The sequence below is a fragment of the Spea bombifrons genome, chromosome 12 (genome assembly GCF_027358695.1).
Source record: "Spea bombifrons isolate aSpeBom1 chromosome 12, aSpeBom1.2.pri, whole genome shotgun sequence".
Taxonomy (NCBI): Eukaryota; Metazoa; Chordata; class Amphibia; order Anura; family Pelobatidae; genus Spea; species Spea bombifrons.
Genome location: NC_071098.1, coordinates 13,388,005 through 13,412,500, shown reverse-complemented (window position 1 = coordinate 13,412,500; position 24,496 = coordinate 13,388,005). Strand labels below are relative to the sequence as shown.

Genomic DNA, 24,496 nt, shown 5'->3' with positions numbered 1-24,496 from the left:
TGCAGAGATTAGTTTAGACAGGACTGTTGATATAAGTGCATTTTGCTTTACTTTCAGTTGTAGGTTTGCATGGCCTTATCTTCTAATATTTGGTAGACAAGTTTAAAGCTGCAATTGTATTTAATTCCTCCGAGGTAGTGTAGAATGTTCTTGTGCATAGATAAGATTAAAACTACATGATTCCCTGCACTGAGCAGACATGCACCCTCTTGTTTAATGAGTACCGCCCTCACTTACACCTCCCGATGAAAGTGATCAGCTGTCTGAGTGCAGATCATACAGGTCTGCATTAAGGAGACATGCAGCATAAGGTTAATTGCCTCATTTTGTTCTGCATTCGGCAACCAGGTGCCTCTAAATAACCAGCTAGGAGCTCTGCATGCAGCACAAGCCTGAAGGTATCACTCACCAAAACGGGGAAAGATACTAAGTTTACTGGCTCATGTGACCAATGTTTGTCAAGTTTGCAAACCGCTTACAAAACTATGCCCACAATGAGGTAATGCATAAAGGTATGCCACGGACATAGCCTTGAGATGTAGCACCTTTCCATTAACGGATCACTTACACTTGCATATTACATACTGTGACTTTCCAAAAAAAAAAATAGATCACAAGCACCTGCTGAATTGCCATCCATAAGTTTTTTTTTTTCTTTTCTTAACTTACGGGCTAATGGCCTCCTTCTGTACCAGCATGTCTTAATGTATGTTATTGTCCATGTTGACATTGTGATATTTAGCGTTGGGTTTCAATCTCCCATTGTGTATTAGCTCCAAGGAAGCCTACTGGTGATCTATAAATATGATTGAGAAACTATTAACATTTATAAAGCAAGCCTGAAGCTCAATCATGTTTTATTTCCTTTTTATCAAGCACTTACATACGTTTCTACAGTGGGTATCGAGTTAATCTTCCGCTTAGGTTTTTGTGTGAAACACCTGATGATTCAAGTGGACACTCGGCCAATGAAGGAAAGAAGGGGGATAGGGATGTACCAAAAAGTATTTTGTCCAGGCAAAGTAGACTGTCCATTGAATACATGAAGGGAAGGGCATATTCACTACCACAAAGCGCAAAGCTGTTCCTGCCACACATGCTGACAGTATTGTTTTGTAACTTTAGTGTCAATAGTTAAGAAAACAAAAACGGTTATGGTGGACCCTTCCAACTATCCTCAAAAACAGAGAATGCAAAACATCGGTTTATATGCGCAGTTACCACCGTAAACATAGTCACAAGTACTTTGTGCCCTCAGACCCTATTCTGTAATGGCGAGCAAGACCTTGAGGGGACTGGCAGGTACTAGCGTGCGCTTATTGCTAATTTCACACTGCCGTTGTATGGGACCATCTTCATGAGGACACCAAGGGACAGAAGAGTTGGGAAACAGGTTTCCAATATTAATTTTCTACTACGCAGTATGTTAAATTGAAAATGTGCATCCTTGTCTCCATTTGTTCCCATCTGTAATGTCCTTTACAAAAGTCTAAATTGCTTGTAGATTTGCTACAGTTTTGGGATGCTTGGTTTCTAAGTGGAAGTACCACAATATGCCAAATATATTTAAAAAGGAAGTTGAGGAGGTTCATAACTGTGAAATAGGTTAAAGCACCTCAGATATCCACACAAAACCCTAAAAGCAAAACACTTGGAGTGGACGAATTTAGACAATATGGCCGTTACTATAACATTTTATGGGGGGGGGGGTGCAAAATCAATGACTTAAGCACTGTTTCTCTTTCCATCGCAATACATTAAGGGAGCTGTAGCCAGACAAAGTATTTATGAAAACACTTGAGGGTCCCCAAAGTCTTTTATTGTCGTCACCTAAAATTAAAACCTAGTTGGCGTGTTGACCACCACCAGTTTCGTAACAAGACTTCCTTTAAGAAGCAAAAAGAAATAACTGCATGGTCCAAGAAATGCATAAATAATGTTAAAAAACAAAACAAAACTAAACACAAAAGTCTTTTAGAAGAGGCACATGTGAGGGAATGTGGTCTTCCAACAGTAGTTGCCATCTGTATCAGTGAGGTTTTGAAAGGTTGTTCCGCAGTTTCAAAACAATCATTCTACTACACATACTGAACAATGGGGGAGTCGGTGGTCAGCATCTTCCTTACGCCAGGGCAAGAACTGAAACAGTAAGAGTATAGGCTCAGTAAGCACCCAGACGGACAGTATTAGATATCCCAAGTGTGACAACTATGAAAAAGCAGAATTAAAACAACAAGAAAATCTGGGGTATTGTCTGCAAGTCAATTAAAATGTCAAGTAAAGAAAATCGCTAGTGGGGCCAATAAAAATTAAGTGAATCCAGCTAACACTCATTTGGTATTGACCAGTCGTAGTTGACCTGATCATTAGAAATAGCTTGGGGTAAAGCTTTTACAAGCTTTAAATCATTTTCCAAAGATATACTAACAATGCATTTGAGGGAAATTTTAATTGGACTGCATTTATTTCTCTCATATTTTCTTGCGCGCCCAACTAGATAGCATCTTGCAGCAGTTTTAGAACGACTTCGCCCCCAAATACACTGCAATTATGATGCAATTCCCTTCAGTCACGGCCAAGCCACCAGCACGATGATGCAGCTGTGGGTGCTGTTTTTTTGGGCAGTAAATGCAGCTTTCCACTAATTTTTCCGCTAATTATCACATACCGGTCAGCGCCTCCTGGGCGAAGTACTTCACATCCATGTCCTCATCCTGGCCAAGCTTCTGCAGTACAGGTTTGACATCAGACTGCAATGTGCTGCAATAAAATTCATACATCAGCATTAAAATAGTGTGGATATAGCTAGATTTTAAAAAGTTAAAACAGAGCAACCACACTGCTTTATAATGGTTATATCATTGGAAGAGGCTGTATCAATGTGGCAGGAAAAAACGTTCACGGCCTTTACAACAATATTTTTGCAAGCAACCTAACCACAAGTACGGAGGTATGAATACAAAAATGTAGTGAAAGCCGGGATTTTACATCCCCTTTGCCCACTCCCTTGTTATTTGCCATAGAAGAGTATTTGGCTGGATTGGGTATACTTTGTTTGGGCAGTCTAACAGGAGATTTCACTGGGAACGCTTTCCTGCCACTGGTTTGTTGTGTGAAGCCATGCAGAACGGACCACGAGTGACGCTCTCTTGCAGCTAATAGCACAACCTGTGTGGGACTCTGCACTATGGGTTGGTTGGGGTGATGAGGCACGTAAAATGCCCATTTATATCACGATAGCCCACTGCGTCACACGTACGCGGATTAGATTTAATCCCATGACACTCCTGCTCGGGACGCACTACAGAACAGAAAGCAGGTCGGTCATGAGGCGACAGCAGGTCGGTCCCATCGTAACGCTCCACTGAGCTCAACACAAAAACCCAGAGATCAATGCCAGCAAAACATAAGATGCCACAATGCCGTAACCATCACATCCCAGCCTATACTTACGTGCTGTCCAACACAGGTCCTATCTTCTGCAGAGACTTTGCTACATTGAAACGTACATTTGCCACCTGGTCAGCAGCCATTTTCAGTACAATAGGCAGCATCAGTTTGGTGGTGATGTCTTTTCCACATGTTTCAGACAAGGCCTGCAAACATAACAAGAGATATTGGAATAAGACTCCAGAGACCCTCAAATCCTGTGGTGCGTAAAGACTCGTTTTTATTACTAAAGGAAACTCAGATGAGGCAAGCAGATATGCAGAAAGTTCTACAAAACCCAACCAATTCTACGCGGCCAATGACTAGTTTGTTTTTTTCTACGTAAAGTAAACTCCTATACAAGTTCGTATAACTTACTTTCGTAAAATTAGATTAGAAAAGCCCTGGCAGTGCAGAATAGCTTGGGGCCTATATTTCTATCTTGGGAAGAGCGATGTCAGGAGGGCCTGATTGCTGGTATTGCCAGCAATGTGTGAAAAGTGTGTAGAGTTGGTGGCTTCAAGGACCACAGTTGAGGATGTCTTCAGAAGGGCAGCAATGGACCAGGAGAAACACTGAATTTTACCAGCACCCATATAACATTGTTTAAGATTGCTTACTTACATTCACACAGAAAAGTGTTGTCATTCTGTGAAGATAATTGGGGTCATTTGCCATGGCCAAAACCTTAGGAACTATGGTGTTCTGGGCCCACTCCGCACCAAACTTTTCCACCAGCTTCATAAGATTATTGGTGGCAGCCTCCCGGATGGCATAGACTGAAGGAAGAAAAAGTATTAATCTTACAGCAGATAGGGCTGTACAACGGCAGCAAGAACAGTCACTGTTACTACAAGGACAATTATATTAAAACATGGATGTAAGGCAGCAAGAGGGCCACAATCAGGATGCTACATAGTATTGTGGGGTAAATGTGCTAGAATTAGAGAGGATCTTAAATATAAAATAAATGTCCAAGTTGAGGTAGATTCAATTAAAGCAACTTAACTATTCGCATCCATTGCAACAAATTATCCTCCCTTTAAATAGACCTACATTGTAGAAGACATCTAAGCAGCACAGCCTGGTGATATCATTATACAAACCATTGATACGATGACTGGGACATAGTGTTTTGTTGAAATTTACAATCTATTGCACGAGTAGTCTGGCCAGGTATCCTAGAGGAGATATACAACCGTACTAGAATATTTTCACCACTTACCATGGTCAACAAGCCAAGCCATGCACAAGGAATTGAGCTTTTCATCAAAAAATTCCACACCCTGTTGATAAAATAAGTGGAAATGTCAGGGAAATCAATGCATTACGCCCCAGCAGTTGGGTTATGACCGTACCCATCTGTGACCTGTTCAACAGACTAACCTGCGGGGAGTAAAGCTCTATCTACAAGGGGTTTCATAGATATTGTTCACAAACCACTCATAGCCACATGGGGAGATACAAATCTGCCACTGACTAAAAGCTTGTGTCACTAGCGAAACACTGGATGAAAACCATTAGACTAACATGCTAGGTTGATACTACCTTATGTCTGTTAAGGTTCTTTGCAAGACTACAGGTACTATACAAATGCATGCGTATGTTAGATAATATACATCTTAATGCACATTAACTAGGAGCATCCTTATAGCATATGGAATGCTTACCAGCTGGCCGGCAAGGAGTGGCATGTACTCTATGATGGCCAGTCGCACCCGCCATTTTGTATCTTCAGCCAGTTCCACAATGGCAGGAAGGAGGGACTGAGAGAGCTGACGTATTCCAATAACCTCGTTCACACAGTCAAGGTTAGATATGATGTTCAGGCGCACTTCGGGACACTGCTTAGGAAGACATGTTTCGGGTATAAAATTAGTGCACGTTATAGAAGAAAAAAAAATACTGGAATTGAGGGATATTGGGCAAGACGAGGAACCTAGTATTCACTCATACCACAAAGCGTGATATATTGAGAATTTAATTAGGTCGCACTGTCTATTTTTCTGTTTTCCACCCCATATACTTGTTTTTGGAAGCAAGAGTCTAATCACAAGAAAAACATTTTGTTTAGACTCATGTGGTTATATATTTTCATTCCACATATTTATGGTGTATTGAGTATTTTCACTCATGCCTTTCTTGCTCAGCCACTTTCTTGTTTTGTTGCATTTCGATTTTGGGTATATTGAAGGGGAACACCTTAAAATATGATACAAACCACACTTATTAGCGCCAACACTTACTGATATACATTTCTTAATTCGCATACAGACCAAATCTGGGTTTTATTTGCAGCTGATGAGCTCACATGTAAACATGGAACCTGTCCTGGTAACAGTCAACATGCATCCTCATGGCCTGCTTATTAACGTTTTGGGACTCTGTTACTCGAGTATATATTAGTTTATATTAAGTGTAAATAAAGATTTCTGGGCAGATATTACTAAAGAACTTCTATATCTGTGGTGCCAATTAGGCAGCGGGAGGGTTTGTTAGGAACCCGGTCGGCAGCTGGCGGATTTATGATCCTGGTTGTTCTTGCCTATGTGAAAATGTGTTGCCAATTTCGGAAAGATGGTAGCAGATCTCTCTCTCTCCGTCTCGTGCCCAATTACTAGCCTTACAATCCATCCTTCCAAAACAGGCCGCTCAGGAAAAACACCGGCCACTGTGTTCCCAGAAAGCGTTGTACAAAGTAAGCAGGCAGCAGGTTATTCCGCACCTGCCGTGCCCAGGGGAACGGGTTTATAGTTGGTAATGCAAATAGTGCTCCGTGTAGGGCCAGTGAATGGATTCAGGTGGCATTGGCAACCTGGGTCTCTGTAGCAGAAGAAATCCTCTGCAGGAGCGCAGCAATCAGAGGGCACAAACATCACGTCATTCACAAGCGGACAATTGGCCTCCAAGAAACGCACATCGAAAGCACTTTACAGTAAGTGGAAGAGGACAGGGGGCTATTCTGACGGCCGGGCATCTGGCTACGCTTACAATGAAGGCCATTTGTCAAGAACAAAAAAAAGAAATGAGACATTACCTCATCTTTGAGCTGAGCCAGGAACAGAGGTAGGAGATGTTCTATTGTATTATCTTTGCCTAGAATGGTGGATAATCCCATAATTACAGAGGCCAGGGCAGATTTCACATGCTGGTTGGTGTCCGAAACAAGCTCCTAAAGACACAAAAGCCACACGCATTACAATCCATATACGAATAAATACAATTACAGAATAGCCATCAATATATTAACCCCTAAAAGACCAATGATGAAGTGGGGATACCTATCTAAGCCAGTCTTATCACTGAACATGTGATTAGAATATGCAGTTTCAGAGATCCTGTTGTCACCAAGGATGGTAGATGCCGACTACGACATCGAATAGCTGATGCTTTGGTGTGAAGGTTATGGCTGTTTGACCATTTTTACTACAGAAGGGCAGCCTACTCTTTAGAGCCCTGACACTCATTACCACTTAACAGTAACAGGCAGGCAATAAATTAAAATCATTACCTAAAAAATGCATAGAAGTACCAGATGCCTATAAGTCGTGGCGATATGCAATCATATGAACACGGCTGTATTAAAAGGAACAGTGCTTTCCCTTGATTTAATAAAGGACCCCAGCATGTCATAAAGCAGTCTTTGTCCTTAATGGTTATATTAGGGCTTGATAATTACTGCTGGATATTAGGGACGCACTAAGCACAACAGGAATGGAAATGTCAACCAATGTTCCAGCTAATTTTTCTTCGTTGGCGTGCGCAGAAAATGTCTCTTGTGCAAAAATTTTCACAGAGCAAAAATTTTTGGACGTGTGCGCTCTCTAAAAAAAAAGCTATGTGCGCGCGCACAAGCGCACAGCTTAGAGGGAACACTGATGTCAACATATTAAGAGTGGATATGCTATGAAAGTGAGCAGAATCATTCATTGCTACAGCCCAATGCAATTCCCCCAAACATACCGAGCGACTCAAGGACCAGCATGCAAACCACTAATCAGGAGCAGAACAGACATGCCGAGCGGCATAGAACGTACCTTCACATAGGGCAGAATGTGGTTCATAATGATGGCCTCTCTTCCGTCAGCTGGCAAATTCTCACAAAACTCTAAAATAAAGCAAAGCTCAGGATTACATTCCAACGCATGTAAAAGGCTAAAACTATGTCCCTTTACAGTATTTCTCACATGTACCCTGGACCTATCAATTTGCAGAGTTATCACCATTATCACAGGTTGGAAAATCCATCTACATGTATGCTTTACTTTTCTGCTTGTAACAGACTCCCTGCAACACAACGAACAGCAGCAAAGCTCACTGGCAGCTTTTCAAATAGAAAATATGCTTTCTAGCTAAAACCCAATTTTTTGACAGACTAATTTAGAGATTATGCCCAATCAATATCTGTACAGACAATGCCATTTAAATAAATCTACTTTAAAACATGAAAGTACTCACTATCCTCGCTAACTGAGGATAACGTACGAGGAAAAAACCCACCAACAGCTGTGGCGTTTGGCATATGTCCCGGGGAGTACACAGGTTCATGCCTATAACATCTGATGTCATTAAAGGGGAAATGCCATCATGAAAGAAACTAAAAATATATATACACATTTACATGCACACGACAAACATGAGCCCCCCGCCTCCAATCATGACTTCCTGGGAGAGCGGTGTCAAGCAGCCAATTAGAATGCATTACTCAAAGTAACTGCTTTCACAGCCGTTATATTGTCCTTTTAAGGAATATTAAAACATTTTTAAGCTTTCACAACAGTATGATGAGACCTTACAAGTCACCGACTATGGTTGCAGCTACCCGAATTTAACAGCCCCTTACCTTTAACTTTATGGGCTCCCGCAGCACGCACCTCTGCTTCACAATCCTTAAGCAAGTTTTGGAAGGCAGGAACAAGGTCATTTTTTGTGATCTCTGGACCAACAGCTTTCTGAAGCTAAAAAAAAAAACCCCAAGACAGTGAGCATTGAATGAAGCAAACATGTGAAAAATTCAGCTACGAGCTGCATCAACTTCCACTCCTCCCTGGTGGTCTACAATATATCTGAGATTACTGAACCCACACGAGTTTACACTGAATAAATAAAATAAACGCACTACCGGCGTGTCCACATTAAATAAAAAAAAAATCCTGAACATAACCTACACAATTTCAAAGTAGACAGCCTGACAACCCTGCCGCTGAGCCAGAATCAAATGAGTATTTCTTACTTCTGAAAACTTGTCAGCGACCATATAGCGGACACGCCAGGATTTGTCCTCTGTTGCCTGACGCAGAGTCGGCATAACCAGAGCTTCCAGATCCTCTTCAGGAAGCAGCTGCGCGATGCTGACACAGGCTTCCACTGCCAGCAGACGTACAGAGTCCTGCAAACACAAACGAGACATTTAACGCCACAACAAAGTGAATGTGGACACTAATTGGTACCATCTTCAGTCCATCCCCAAGCTACCTGCTATGCACCTGAGGAACATCACCTGAACTGATTATTCATCCACACAGTTGGATGCAAGTGGTCATAGGTGGCACCGTTTAAGCGGATGTGTCAGCCGTACATTATAGCAAATATGTTGGAGCAAAGCAAACCTTTCTGCACGTGGCCTAGTTTATACCAGGGTTGTGCCTATGAAGGGGTGCTAAGCGGGTTTTTTGCTGCCAGTGTTTCCCAATGGGATTAGCAGACAATAAATAGAGCGTTCTCCACACTCGCCAGACTTCAGACGCAAGCAGCGGTATCAGCCTGAGCCGACATCACAAGTGCTGCGGGTGAAGTCAGAAGCACTTGCTGTCGCGTAAGAACGCTCGATACCATTAGTGGCATAGACATTTACATGATTATGTTGTGTGCTGCCATGCATTCTAACTTCCAAGAGGCTTCCAGGTTGCAAGAAAGTTACTCAGAAAGGAGAGAATCACGGTAAGTATTACAGATCCCCTACAATGACAGCACAATAAAGGTTTGGTGGGGGTAAAGGATTTCAGCTTATTATACAGCGGATGTGCAGATAAGAACTGTTGACGGCTCACCTGTTCATCTGAAGCCAAGTTTGTGAAGAGAGGAATGATGTCATTTTTCACATATTCTAGCTCAAGTACTTTTGCAAACTCGCCCAGCTTGGAAGCGGCAGCACGACGTACCATAGGGGTGTCATCGGAGCACAGATTACGGAAGTGTCTGCAAAACGAGCAAGGATTATGTATCAGTTACTGAAATTCACACATTCATAATGTTTAGTTTCAGCTACAGAGAGACATGTGGGAGACCTGGCAGTAACATTAGAGGACTGCCCCCCCCCCTTTATGCATGCAAATTTCTAATTTAACAAACTTACTGTCTTATCTCTGCTTTCACAGTGCTAGACACCCGGGGATAGCACACGCTGAAGAGTCCACATGCAGACGTGCGAGACGTAAACCAGTCGCCGCTGGCTAGACGCTTCACCAGAGGCACAAAGTGAGCTTCAAGATCAACAGGAGAATGCTCATGAGAGATCTTCCGCAAGGACTCCACAGCTTTGTCTCGAACGACAGTCTCTTCAACAGTGGCCAAGCTTTCAAGGGGTGGCTGTATATAAATCAGATGCATGTCACAAGAAGAATTAGGACAGTTGATCAATACAGATCTATTGTACATTTTTGGGGGAATTACAAGCAGCACCAAACTCTGAAATCTACCACTTAACTTTTTATTGGCGTGTAAAGGATCACTGCTGGATGTTAATTGATAGAACTGCACCATTACTGTACTTTAACAAGCTAGAAATAACCCTGTTATATTCATCCATACTGACAAAAACATACCGAACCTTCAAGACAAGGGGAAACAAAAAGGTTTAGTTTCAAAATCATATGGTTCATTCAGAGTAGGATTGCAATTCCAGAGAATCTAAGCAAGTAGTCAAATAAGAGTCCCTCATTTGCTCATTTAACCCCTTTGTGACCATTGATGAATCAGGTACGTCATTAGAAAACTTCCCTAGAGGACCAGTGACGTAACAGAGCAAGTCATGGACAAAAATCCCCCACATTGCACCATAATCTTGACTACTGCAGGGGCATGATGGGAAGGTTATGGGGACAACTACAATGTCTGATCACTCCCAAAGGAGCAATCATGCAGGTTCCACTCAGAGATCACCATGCAGCTTCACAGGTGGGGATGAACTTTCTTGACAGCCACAATCCACCTCTGCTGTCTGATCAATCCACAAGAGCAACCGTGCAGAATTAACCCCTTCAATAACGTGACATTTTACAGGTTGTATTTGCGTCCAGTCCAAACAAGCTTGAGGCGAACAAATCAGTCGCTGTGATCCTATGGAAAACATCTCATTTAATCCCTTATGGACTAGGGTTATTTTGCAGAGAGCCAGGTACTGCGTACTATCGAGGTTGTGCCGGCTCTGCACATGGTGTAAATGGGCCAGTAGGGGAAATCAGATATCCCTTTAACTGGGAGGATTAACTGCAGCACACTATGGAGCCTATTCATTTAAAAAGGGGGCCATCAGCACACTGAGACATGTCATGACCTGTTGGTGTAGGGCTAAATACGCCACCGCCAACAGCACTAAGACCGGGCGCACGTAAACATGCTCACGTTTAAATACCCCAACAGCTAATCTAATAGGAAAGCACAATATTTTATGGCATAGTAACGAGTTTTCTGTAAGACTACTTTTAACCAATTACCTCTACCCTCACTATCAATTTGGGCCGATGCAGATTAAAACAAAGTAACCCTGAAGATGCAGATGAGAAGTCGCACTTAAAGACCGCACAGACGACAGCCCGAAATAATTAGCCAGGGCCAATTAGACAGTTTCTCGGTGTGCAGATTATGGGACTTTTTAAAACCACTTTCACGGGATATGTACAGAGTCGGAGCCGCCGATTACTATAAATCCTAGTGCGCCATAAGCTTATTATGTGTATACTTACAAGACCACCTGGCGCTGCCTGTTTAGTTCAAGCTTATGCAGCAGCATCTGCTAGCAACCTACATAAATTAGTTTTAACTGAGCTGGTGACGTTGATAAAAATATTTCAGGGCTGCCAAAGTGAAAACACGTTTGGGATAGGAGCCAAAAGAGCAGGGGCCCCCAGATGGCACCTAATATTGCAATACCCACAGCGCTTACAAGCCATTCGTTCCAGAGGGCGGAAAAGGCTCAGAAGAGATCTAAGACTTTGGCAGCTTTACTTGCTGACGCACAAAGTAGATTGGCAGGGAAGTAGGGAGCCAGATGCACGCTTTGTAGCTGAAGCCAAGAAAGGACAAAAGGGGACAAGGCATCAGTCTACTGAACTTCACGCTGCCTCACGACATATATACCGACGAGAACCAAGAGCCCAGACCTGCTTGCAAAGATTATTTTTTTTGCATAAATAAGTGTTACAGACTTTAAAGTCAGGCTTTACAGTGTGATTTTAAACACAGATATCCTTCAAGAAATTAGATTCGCAACCAGTACCACGTCCAACAACCCCATAGCCAAAGCTGCCAGGCAGAAAGATTTTACTTCTGGCCACAACCAGCAAGGAGTGCGAGCATGCCTGGAAAGTGCCGGCGCCGGATTCAAGGGGAGCACTTTTCTGACACTGATTGACAGCTTTAAGTAGCCAATCAGTGGCAAGAACAGTCTGATCACAGAGGACAACTGCTGCTGTTACAAGGCTGCCTCTTCGGAGTTGGTTTTGGAAGAATGAATATTAACATACTGTGATTACTTAAATATGTATTCTCCTTTAGTGTGTGTCCAGGACATTAGATGGTTCCTTTAACGCATCTCCTCTAAAAACTAATACAAAGGGTATAGGGAAGACTATAGGGACTTAAACAGGGAACAGCCACCTTATGATTGAAGCCTAAAAGCCTTCTTCAAACTCAGTAGCTTGTACCTTTACACCACTGTCATTTTGATGTAAATTTGATTTAAAATGTTAAAAAGTAGCCCCATCCCCTCTCCACCCCACCACAAAGACAGCCAGAACCATGCATATCCAGAGAATATCTTCAGCACTTAGCACTGCTAGATTCATGCAGTAAAAGCCATGGGGAGTATTTTGGAGACATTTACAGGACTATTTTAGCTACGGAATGCTAAAATATGTGGCAAAATGCTACAAAACTAACCGATCTTATCCAAAAGGGTTAAAACATGGATTTATGGTTATAAAACTACCGAGGCAAAAAAAAGAGATTTGTTATATTTCCTAGAGATTAGCAAATCTGGTAGACAAGTGCTGATCGCACTACCATGTATGTTAATGATCACACGCGGTTCTGCGGATGCACAGAATGAGTACATAGCATAACCCCATAAACATTGTATACCCCAAGGGGGCTTTCCATGAAAAAGGTACTAATTACAGACTACCTTAAAAACTATGAGCTTTTAAATTAAAGTGATAATCTTATCGCAAGTTCCCTGCATGTATATGCATGTCTGCCGCATCACGTGCAATCATTCTTTGCATTTCTGGATCTCTCTAGTCAGAAAGAATTTCGGTTTTAAATTCAACCACTGACGGAAAATATATACATCTTAAAGGGACAGACTACTACCCCAAACAGTCCAACAACAAACGCAAACTAAACTACTCATTCCATACGCATTTCCCTCAGGTTTTGAAAAAAAAAAAGGGGAGAAAATACATAATAGAAACAGTGGGCATGCCAAGCTAAAATGCAAATCCCACTACTTAAGTAAATGTAAGTGAGTGGAGGGGGTTCTTTAGAGTCCTGCAGCAGTGCATGAATGTCAGTCAAACGTATGTCTGCACGGAGGTAGCGACGGTGAAAAGGGCTAAACTTACAGAAAGTTCGGATTAATCCAATATACTTGGATGAAAACAAAAATGAAAATAAGGCGACAGACAGCCATCATACACAAAGTGCTTAAAGAGTAAGACATTTAGAGAGGATGCTTGAAATCTTGCGCTCCTTATACATGACCCCCGGCGTTGCGATACGCCCCATGTATATTTCATGCGACTCACCAGTAGGCAGTGGACAAATTCTGGACCTCCCACAAGTGTGGTGAAGCTACCGAGCTGCTCCGCAAGAGCCAACAGGACCTCGTCTTCATCGTATATGGTATCTAAATAAAGGAACATTGGTAGGATATTAGGTTTTTTTTTTTTTTTTAAATCTGTCACCTTTTGCCAGCAAGAGTTTAAATCACACGCACCCTACTAGCTACCGGACTCCGTGGCAGCACGTTGCTCATATAGATGAGGCCCACTTCTACTCCCCAAAATGTCAGAACATGCAACATATCTCAGTGGAATAAAACAAGGACCTTTTGTATTTACTAAAATCACAACTGCATCAAGGACCACAGAAAAATGTGTAATCCGTGCAGTTTAGCGGTTAGGTGAATTATATGTTTCCATGAAAACGCACTGTTTCACCCCACCAGGATCTGTACTGCTGAACACATGAGTGTGGAGGGCAAAGAGGACACAGACCAAATTGGCAGCTTGCGAGCGGCGTTCTACACGGGCATGGTCCACGTCGAGGGACGTGTTCAGCACTATCAGCCTGTCAGGTGAAACGCTTCTTTAGTAGGGCTGCTGGGGACAGTAAAATATTCGGTGTAATTTAATATACACTCTGCCCAAAAGCCTGCAGACCCCCCTATTGCCGAGTTTAGGTGTATCAACAGCCATTGCTAACAGGTCCATATAAATCAAGCATACACCAAGATGCATTACTACATGCACGGCACACGGGGTGACCAACATCTCTGGTAACAATACCATAGACGCAAGTCTTAAGATTAGGCCTCCATGCCTTTTTATTCAGGCTCCAGTGAAGTAAGAATGTGCTTTTCCAGTCCCTCACAGAAATGCCAATTTTGTACCTTCCTGGTAATTTATGCCCATCTTCTGTAAGGCGGCACCACCAGAAAACTGCATTGTACTACCTCGTAACCTTAACGAGATATTTCACTAGACCCCGTTTAATCAGGCCAATGCTAAAAACCTAAACTCACAAATACTCCTGCTTAGAAATTGTGTTCTTGGAGCTCTGGTTTCCATGGAAACGCCTCTAAGACGTTCACCATTTAGAAACACTTGCCAACTGCAACCAGTTATCAGTCAACATTTTATGTAAAGCAACCATACATTTACACACATTACGAGGTACCAAATAATCTGCAGTTTTAGTAAAAACCTTTAGAATTAAGAACTCTTAACTCTGCTTTTCCGCACATTAGATGGACTTCACAGAACTAGACCAAATTACAATATTAATTCTACAAAAGCACCATCATCATTTGACAACAAGGGACAGATGTCATTACAGGCCATGAATTCAAAAATAAGAAACACGTGGCTTCTTAGACAGTTAAACATTGAAGACCTTATAACTTTTACTTTGTTAATCCTGTTTAACCCCCAGGACAGCCCAGGTTGTATTGTTTTGTGGTGGATTATGTCCAGTGCCTGCCGTACGAATGTTTGAGTCATATTGCGACTTGCTTTCAGCTAGGACAGGGGTGTCAAGCTTGCGGCCCTCCAGCTGCTGCAGGACTACATCTCCCATAATGCTCTTTCAGCTAATGGGCTTGAGGAGTATGGGAGATGTAGGGGATGTCCTGAGCTAGGACATATACTACATCCGTTTCATAGGTTCTCGGAGACTACAGCAATGCCACACAGCTAAGAGCGAGTATTTGGGTTAGAAAACAAATGGAAAATACTTTTGCATTTAGAACATCTCTGCAAGGGAATTGCGACAACGGGCTCTACAACACAACTAAAAAACACACTGGGCACAACGTGTTGGTAATGCCACAGTAACCTCCAAACTTATTTGGCAACTATTTCTATTTGAGTTGTGCCAAAATTTTCTTTTGATCACAATGCCTTCCTCCACATAAGTAAGGGTCACGGCTTAACATGAGACAAACCCATCTGGTCATGCAAGAGGACACTTAGGTGCCTAGGGCAGCGCACATCCACAGGGAAACTCTGGCTGGCGGCGTTGGCAGGACCACTCACCGCACGATGGCGGGCTTCAGGTAACCAGAGCCAGAAAGTCTCCAGGTATGGCAGTGCATCATGTAGGAAGTGGGAAGGCTGGGGATCTTTGATAATTTAACAGACCAGTGAAGTCAAAAGAAAGCTGCCACGTAAACAATGTTATGTAGTCACCGACCTAAGCAATGCCCCTATTTGTATTCTGAAGGCACTGAAGACGTAACAAGAATATAACTTGTGTTGTTAACATTGTTTATTAACAGGACAGTAAAGTCTTGTAACCACATGAAGATACCCTGTATTTAGTTTATTGGAAGAACTTGACCCAACATTAAATATATATAAAAGTGTATGGAAAGCCTGAACAGGCTCAGATCTCATAAGCACACATTCAGAGTTTAATCAAGTGTTCAATGAGCCAACGGCCACTTACTCTGTATACAGTACAGACTCACTAAATTCATTTAAATTCTAGAAAACCCAAAGCCAAGTTTCAGTTGGACATTTCTATTCATAGTAGAGTTCTTGTTGAGAGTCTGCACTGCCATGGCGTGGATACTTACCAGTGAGGAACGGCAGAAGCTCTGTCCTGGTCCTTTCCACTCCCAAAGCCAAGGCTATAGTGGACAGCTTCTTGATGCTGTTGAGACGCAGCTGAAAAACAAGACAAAGATGTTAGCCTGGGGAGCATTGCTGGAACATACAAAGGTTACAAGAAAACATTGTTTGGTGAAATAAGTGAAGTAAACTGGAACGTAGAGCACTAAACCGAGTAAAAGGACACAGGAACTCTTACATGTCCTAGTTTCTTTAACAGAAGCAAACATGCTAGTCTTGACTGTGGAGACCGCGCCTGCACTTCATACATATACACCAGTGTTAAAGGGCGACACATTAAAGAGGACACCGTGCGGCATTACATTCAGCTGAATAATGTGCTTTATGCCCTCTATGTTCAGCAGGGACCAGAGGGCTTTGTTATGTCTTGGAAATACCGCAAGTAACCCATTTACAAACAGTATTTTGATGCCGCTTGGTTGTGTGTCAGACAAGAAGAGATTCAACTTTCTGAAAGCCGTGGCCCTTTACGATGAAGACATGCACTTGAGCGTTAAAGCGCTGCAGTCACTGGGGCTCCGAACGAGATCTTACAAACCTCCTAGATACGGAGAGATTGATCTTTTCGGCATTTGCTGCCCTAAAATAGATTTTTCTTACTAAAGCAGCGCACTTTTGACTTGTTCCATTCAGTCTGGAAACTAAGCCTCTAGCAGTGACTTTGTATGACCCAATACCTAGCAAGAAATCATTCGACGCTGGGACTGGATAATGCTTTGCCTTTTTCTTATATTTTCACCCAAGACAATATAGGAAACAGACCATGTCATGTTAGCTAATAAAGAATATTTACATACTTTAATATGCTTCAATAAAAGACCCACCATTAGAAGATAAAAGTATCTTATTTATATAGCGCCAACAATTTGCGCAGTGCTTCTTACAATACATATATTCAGTTGGTATGACCCGAGTAGAATTGAGAGAATAAGACAAATCGATACATTAGGTGGAGAGGCTCGGCTCGCAAGCTTACAGTCTTGAGGGAATAGGGTGACAAACATAACGCACCCCAAGAGGTAGTGTGGTGGTTGTATCAGTGACAGGGAAGTTCTAGCAGCTAAGGTGCAGCTTCTCTGAAGAAGTGGGTTTTGAGATGTTTCTTAAATGTTGGGAGGGAGGGTGAAAGCTGAAGGTTCGGTGGAAGTAGATTCCAGAGATATGGGACAAACCAAGTGAAATCTTGTAGACAGGAAAAGGAAGAGGTGATAAGTGAGGAGGAGAGCCTTAGCCCACGAGAAGAACATAAGGATCGAGTAGGAGTGTATTTGCTTATGAGGGCATTACATAATTTATGGTGGGTAAAGGTGATTGAAACCCTTCCATTTAAATTTAAGGGGTAGTAGATGTATTATTGAACACTCATCTGCAGACACCAGACATGCCAGAAGGCTTGTTGCTCCCTCAGAAATCTCATGGTACTGCCACAACCACAAGGGATTCTGGGTAGGCCCATGCAAATAAGGTTAACAATCACCTTTGCCTCTATATCCACTTTATACATGGATCCCTTGAAAGTAATTGCCCGCTGTACAAAACAGCCTTTAGACAAAACTCGGGAAGAAGTGCCAGATCACCACTCATGGAAAGCTGTTTCATCCTTCATGGGACTCATCAGCATGAGGTTGATACTGGTATGTTAGTACCAGGACTTTAAATTTAATTCTAAAAAGGTAATAGGGAGCCAGCGGGGAAGCTGAAAAGAAGGGACATGCAAAGAAGGTAAGCCTAGCAGCAGCATTTGGGACAAATTGTAGAGGAGAGAGTCAAGACAGTGGAATACCAACCAGAAGAGTGTTGCAGTAGTCAAGACGGGAAACAAGGGAATGAACAGGAGATTTTGTGGATTCTTGGGTGAGGAATGGGAGGATGGGAAAGATTATTTTTAGGTGCAAGTGGCAGATACTACAGGAGATCTCGCTATATTCTGTTTGTGTCAGACCTGGTTACTTAAGGTAGCCAGAAAGTGATCCCACTGAATCAAGGGGTTCCTGCACATACTCAGAGACCCGAGACCCACTTTGAGATCTCACCGGAGCCAGCTCTCTGTGCATCGCTACGCAAGAGGAACACCCGACCAAATGCCTCATACAACGCAGACGGTGGGGTGTTAATGTATGCGATAGAAAAGGGAGAGGTTTGCAATGGAGTTAAAGGCCTGCATCGGGATGTGCGTCGCGCAGGGCCCATCAAAAAACTTACGGCCGGTCAGACAGTGTACCTGCAGGTCCCAGTAATCCTGCACGGCTGCCTTCGCGTTGCCTGCACACAGCGTCTTTTCTCTTGTTCCACCCAGGAACCCAGCAGAGTCACGTGAATTTACATGACATGACCCTGCTCCGTACCGGCGGGACAAGAGAAGAGACGTTGTGTGCAAGCAACGCGAAGGCAGCCTTGCGTGGGAAATCTGCAGTTCAGGTAAGGGGGTGGAGGAGATGTTATGAACAAGTATGAGTGATTGAGGGAATGAATACCTGTGAATGATTGAATGAACAAGTATATGAATGAGTGAATGATGTCACCGGGAGCAGGATTAAGAACAGTCCCACGCAGGGCTCTAGTTGGAGTGCCCCTTAAGAACAAACATCTTCAGCAGCGATAGGCTATTAGGCAGATGCAGACGTAATACAGGTACCTTGCACACTTAAGATTCTATGGTTTTAACAGACGACATCTGCTTATACCGATACATCCAAAGCCGCAGTATGAATTTTCAAAAGCAATGACTGGATTCCCTAACGAGGCATCTGCCTCAGTAATGAGTTAACACAAGAAAATCTACCTTCTCTTATCAAGAAAAGAAAAGCGATCTCATCGAGGACAATAAATTACAGCCATCCCTTATGGGATGCTGGACACATGCTTCTCGTGCAACTACAGAACAGACGTATCTAAAAAAATTATATTCACAGATCGCTATAACGAACCCATTCACACTCAAAAGGGTCCGTCACACAGGGCGTGTGTTCTAAACGGTTCTAGAACTACATTTAGAACACAAATCGTACGCCCGAGATATTACCGTAACAATATATCCCGTGGGGCAGACACTAGGAATAGACACTTCTATAGACCATTCAGCACATCTAGTCTTTTTTTCTGCTGTGAAAATCTGACTGTACTCATCTTGACCACACTTGAAAACTCACGCTAATAGGGGGTTAACATCAAGCAGCTACGGTCCGCTGACCAGACGCAAGGCAACATCAAATGATGCTCAATCGTAATATTAACGGGGAAGACAAGAATACCGAGAGCTAGAGACGTTTTCGTGTATAACAGCCGTGTACCCCTTAATTGTTGTGGTGCCCCCTTGCAAATACACCACGGGATTCTGAAAGGGGGGTTAATGAAGACCCCCTTTGGTGCCCCTACACCTCAGCAGTGCTAAACAGAACGACTGAGAAGGCTTTCGCTGCAGATTCTCCTTAAGGTTAAAAGGTTCATTTTTCTAACGAGATTTCAGACTCCATGAACCCTCTTTGCTTTGCCCACCATGGCGGTCCTCGAGGAGACTGAAGTTTAGCATCGCATATCAGGAGACGCATCTAATGCGCGGAAAAAAGGAGTGTGTGTGGGGGGGGGTTAGGCAACCAAAGCGACAATTACATATTAAGGGATTGTGCATTTAAATGCATATTCGCAGGTAGAAAGCGCAACCAAAACGTCTGACGTGGAAGGAAGAGGAACACTTTCCCCGGTGGAAGACATCGCCGCCGGCCGGACAGGTGTAATACCGCGGAACAGGCGGAAACACCATAACGGGAATCAACCCAGACTGGGCACGCTGTGTCATTTTAGACAAAAAAAGTTATTTAAAAAAAATCCCCCCCCCCCCCAAGTCTGATTCCTGAAGCAGCTAGAAAGCATTGTCCCCCACCACTGGGATGGAATAAACACCTATGCGGCTCCCGCTCGGTGAATATCCTGACTGGTATTTTGTTCCTGCGCATCTTAATCCATTGCTTTTTACAGCAGTGGGCACTGCAGGTTACCTGGGGAGCAGCTTTACAAACTACATCCGCCGCCCCTTCGCACGGCTGTGGAGCGTACCTGCGCCAGCTGAGCCTCTGCCCAGACCAGCACAGATCACTGATACAGCATGTGGGCATTCTAACACACAGGGGCTTGGCATTAGCAGCCGGGCACCGAACCAAAGAGCGTAGTGATATTATACACCTCACAGCCACTGATCCTTCCACCCTGTCTCTATCTGGGAGAATGGGGGCAAACCCATCATTTATCAGAAGAAGACCTTCTCGCGCCCATGACACACACATATATACACACACATACCACCCAACTAAATGCACTTAATCAGTAAGAGGCGAGGTGAACGCGCCGATTACGTAAAATAAGCCACATTTCCTGATTGTGGTTTCCTTTATCTACATGCTGTGAATATCGGGGAGTTCCGGAACGGCCACACACACCACCCACTCGGGCACAGGCAGAGCCAGGGTGTGCCCGGGACGGCACCAAACTGCCGTAACACGGCCCACTGGAGCTCCGCGGCGCCCCTCACCTGCACGTCCTCATTCCTCAGCTCATCGATGAGCACAGCAATCGGATACAGCGAGTCATCTCCATCCGCTCCTGCCATCTTGATACCGGCTGCAGCTTCGTCTTCCTCTACCAAAAGCCGCCGGCCTACTTCCGCTGCGAGACAAATTCGGAAAGAAGGCCACGGGCGCTGCTCCGGAAATGACGGCAACGAGCTGCTTTGGCAGAAATCCTGGAGTTCTATGCACCAGAGACCACACCGCCAAATAACAAATTCATATGAGTGGATGCATTCTTAGGATCTTTAGCATCTTGTCTTATTTTGAGATAGATTGTGTCTCTCTTTTGCTTAGAGCTTTAAGGATCAAATGAAATGCAGCCGCACCCTGGTAGTTGTCATCCCCCAGAGTAAATCACCTGGTTCTTCTCGTTGTAGAGTCAAAACCTGGGGCAGGATTATGTGGGACACTGGAGCTGCAGCTGTGACGCGCTTCCCAGCTGCATAATAGCCATTTGTATGTGTATTAGCTCTCTTATTTTAGCCCAATCTACTAGACAAACACCCTCACTCATTAATGTGATAAGCAATAGACTGGCTCAGTCTTAATCACCCAGCCAGACACTTTGACAAATTAAAGTCTACGCATGAATGTTCTTCATAGCATAGAGAATCAGCTCTGTGCAGTGATTGTGCCTGAAAATCACCGAAGGCATCACATGACCTAACCTGGGAACTTCTCGGCCCCGGCTACACGGAGCCTTCCCTTGCGGAACACGGCCAGGATGGCGCAGTGACGTCAGCAGGCAGTCATGCCATCGTAGATGAGAGGTCCCGCTGATGTCGGTGGCGTTCCCACTGACGCTGGGGGAGTTCCTGCTGATGTCGGAGGCGGGAAACACCCCCATTTAATGGAAAAATGGGCGGGGAGTGGGGCGTGTCAAGACCCCGCGACCCGGAGGATTCGGGTCTTGACCTGGAGAGCTGTTGGAGCAGCACTCACCTGGCAATCTCCGTATCAAACCTGGAGAGTTCCCAGTTATGCACATGACTGGCAACAATGACAACATCCTGATATGTAGATTGTAAACTCCTTTGAGCAGCGCCCTTCTTACCTTTCTGTAACTCCAGAGTGTTATATGCGCTCCTTGTAATGTCCTGTTTACCCGTCATACAGCGCCACCGAACGTGACGGTGCCATATGAATCAATAAATAATAAATACATTTTGTCGGTATAAGTGAGATAAAACCAGGTTTTTGTCCACGTTAACCTACGTTACTGGATACAGAACTGGATTTAATGCACTGGAATTTTTTTCCCTTTGTAAATTGCAGCCAAATCTATGGGTTTGAACGTAACGTGTCCAGACATAGAAGATCTCTTAAATTACTGTCCCAATTACCGATACGTCATAGTTAAGATTCCTGATTGGAACTACAGTAGTTAGGGGTGACAGCTTAAAGTTGTAGTGAGAAACAAGCGTGATCTGTTTTTAGTGATACATCTTAGGAAAGGACCTCTGTAGTTACGTGGCATGTTGTAACAGAATACTAAAATTTAAGCCATGACTACTTGGCTCCTGAACTGACCAAGAGGCACCATATTATGTCAATCCTCCACATTATGGCCCCATCCAGCTGTAAGGAACGTGAACGGATCTCCCCTATGTATCTTGTCCCCAAATGCTTAGGCTGGCCAGCGTGTTTGCTGGGTATGACTGTATCGCTGCGTTCTACAGCCCTACATTTTGTAATAATGTGTAGAAACGGCAGGAAAAAGATTTATGGGTTTAATAATATAAATAAAATGCATTATTTGTCTCCTCACTATTCATATTCTATATTGAATTAATCCACCTGATGGTGTTTAATGATGGAATAAGCAATATATGTGTGTGATAAACCCACCTTATAACATGGGAGCAGTCCCCTTAACTTCCTGATGCATAAGCTATATCTGGTTGGAATAAGTTAACGTCATTATGCTGAAAGCTACAATGGGGACAGTTCCTTTTCACAGTGCATCACCCTTATTGTATGCACACAAGAAGGATAGCTAAAACCTTCTATTGATTTTCAAAAAATCTTGATTTCTGCAATATTCACTCAAACAAAAGTGGTTCTTCATTGATACACTCAATGGTCATGCAACGTTAGGTGAAAATCACCCGGCTTCAAAGACATGCAACTACAAAAAAGGAGAGGCAAGATGGAATTGGGTCTCTGGGAGGTACGCTGTACATATTGAGACACTGAGGTTGGCAGACATGAATGCAAGAAATGCCTGGAACCCTTTTTAAAAGCTAAAGGTTTACCTTTTATTGTATGGTATGAATTTTCTTAACAACACGGAGATCCTCCGTAGAAGGTATGGCTGGTTCTTCAAGGTTCTGCAAACATCACAAAACCAGGTTTTGGTACAACTGGGTGACCGGCGGCATAACAATGAATGCTACCAGCATCAACACTTCCACAACACCAGGGCTTGCTGATCTCACACTTTGCATGTGTTTGAGCTCCCTGTGTAGAGCCCTGTGCTCCTCTTGAGGTACCTTCTATCAGAAGGTTCTTCGCAATGTATGCGCAATTGAAATGCAAAAAAAATATTTTAATGTAATTTATAGTTTGTTCATTATAGAGAAATATTTATAGTATTCTTTAAATGCTTTACACACAATAGTGTTAATTGCAAAAATGCTACTAAATGTTTTGTGTTACTGTATATTGAGAGACAAGGTATGACCACCTTTTATAATACCTGTGGAGAAAAGTTGTTTATCTATGTAGGAGACCATTTAAATTACCTCCATTTCAGTAAAGTAAAACTACAGAGGGAAGGTGAGACCGGGGATAGGCAAAGTGTCCGTGCAAGGGCAACAGTATCCTTTGGAAAGGTTTGTGAAGGTCCATAGAACATCATTAAATTGTCCACCACATGCTTCATTAAGTGTCCTCCATGATCAATGTTGGTACCTACCCTTGGGTGAGACATGGACACATCTAGAAATGTGCTACCATTTGAATTGGGAAATGTAAATCTGATCAGGAGGGCACTGGGTGGACTCACAAGAGTACTGGGAATGGTTACAGGTGTGAGGGGCTACAGCAGTACACTATAATGCTGATAACATAGAACAGAAACAATGTTCAACAACATTACATTAACAGGAATATCACAACAGCATCGCATTAACAGGACCATAACAGTAACATAAATAAACAATATTCATGTTCTTTTAGCGTGTTAACTACCACCTGCAAGATGGACCAAAAACACAGAGAAATCTCCTGGTACCATTGACGTAAATCAGGAAGTCCATGCGTCTACATAATTCTATTATTCTATAGTGAAAATGGCTTTGGTGGTGATTGGATGTGCTTCAAAAACGGTCCGCCTCTGCAAAGTTAAACGTCTGATGTGATTTTTAATGCAGAAGAATAACCTTTAATGACTGCAGCAGCTTTAATGTATTTAATCTTAACCCCAGAAGAATTTTAAGAGTAAATACATCAACTATTTATATATATATTCTGGAGACAGAAAGGTGCAGACGTAACTATCTTAAAGGACATGTTTTTAGTCATCAAATGTTCGCATTTTTTCTGCTATGGAAATAAAATGTGAATAGTTGTGTTAGTTTATAGAGACCATTCAACTAAGCATTAGGTATTTTAAATATTAGGATTAAAATGTTATATAGCAAAGGTCACCAGGAAGTCCAACTTAAAATTTGAAACAACCTTTGATGCATAAACCCCATATTGACAAAGGTTTCAAACATTGTGATGCCTGGGAATTTAACACAGTCACAAGAGCTAAACATTCCAAAATATGAACTTTTATGTATAAAAAATATATCTTTTCTAGCCATTACCTCTGCAATTCTTTTGTCGTTTGCTTGTATTTTAGGCTTGTGCAAAACTGAGATCGGA

The 24,496-nt window shown here is 43.0% G+C and overlaps 1 protein-coding gene across 2 annotated transcripts; it reads right to left on the bottom strand.

The window, feature by feature from the left end:
- Positions 1–1,797: 1,797 nt before the first annotated feature.
- On the bottom strand, positions 1,798–20,765 carry PPP2R1B (protein phosphatase 2 scaffold subunit Abeta). Of its 2 annotated transcripts, none has more exons than XM_053451775.1 (15): positions 20,587–20,765; positions 16,007–16,097; positions 13,455–13,555; positions 9,785–10,017; positions 9,480–9,627; positions 8,663–8,818; positions 8,273–8,387; positions 7,467–7,537; positions 6,467–6,601; positions 5,100–5,276; positions 4,655–4,715; positions 4,054–4,208; positions 3,454–3,596; positions 2,669–2,760; positions 1,798–2,139 (listed from the first exon to the last, which is right to left on the bottom strand). In XM_053451775.1, exons 1-15 carry the CDS (start codon positions 20,662–20,664, stop codon positions 2,123–2,125), a joined length of 1,773 nt encoding a protein of 590 aa, XP_053307750.1. In that variant the 5' UTR covers positions 20,665–20,765; the 3' UTR covers positions 1,798–2,122. The 2 variants fall into 2 exon arrangements, with proteins under 2 accessions (XP_053307750.1, XP_053307751.1); XM_053451776.1 differs by having other exon boundaries at positions 5,100–5,273; positions 20,587–20,763.
- Positions 20,766–24,496: the final 3,731 nt, after the last annotated feature.

Excerpts from the sequence above, each read along its gene's own strand:
- PPP2R1B (XM_053451775.1), bottom strand. The coding sequence starts at position 20,664 with ATGGCAGGAGCGGATGGAGATGACTCGCTGTATCCGATTGCTGTGCTC. Across the intron at positions 5,277-6,466 it reads TGGCTCAGCTCAAAGATGAG|CAGTGTCCCGAAGTGCGCCT; the intron begins GTAATGTCTCAT and ends TGTCTTCCTAAG. Across the intron at positions 2,761-3,453 it reads GGACCTGTGTTGGACAGCAC|CACATTGCAGTCTGATGTCA; the intron begins GTAAGTATAGGC and ends ATTTTATTGCAG.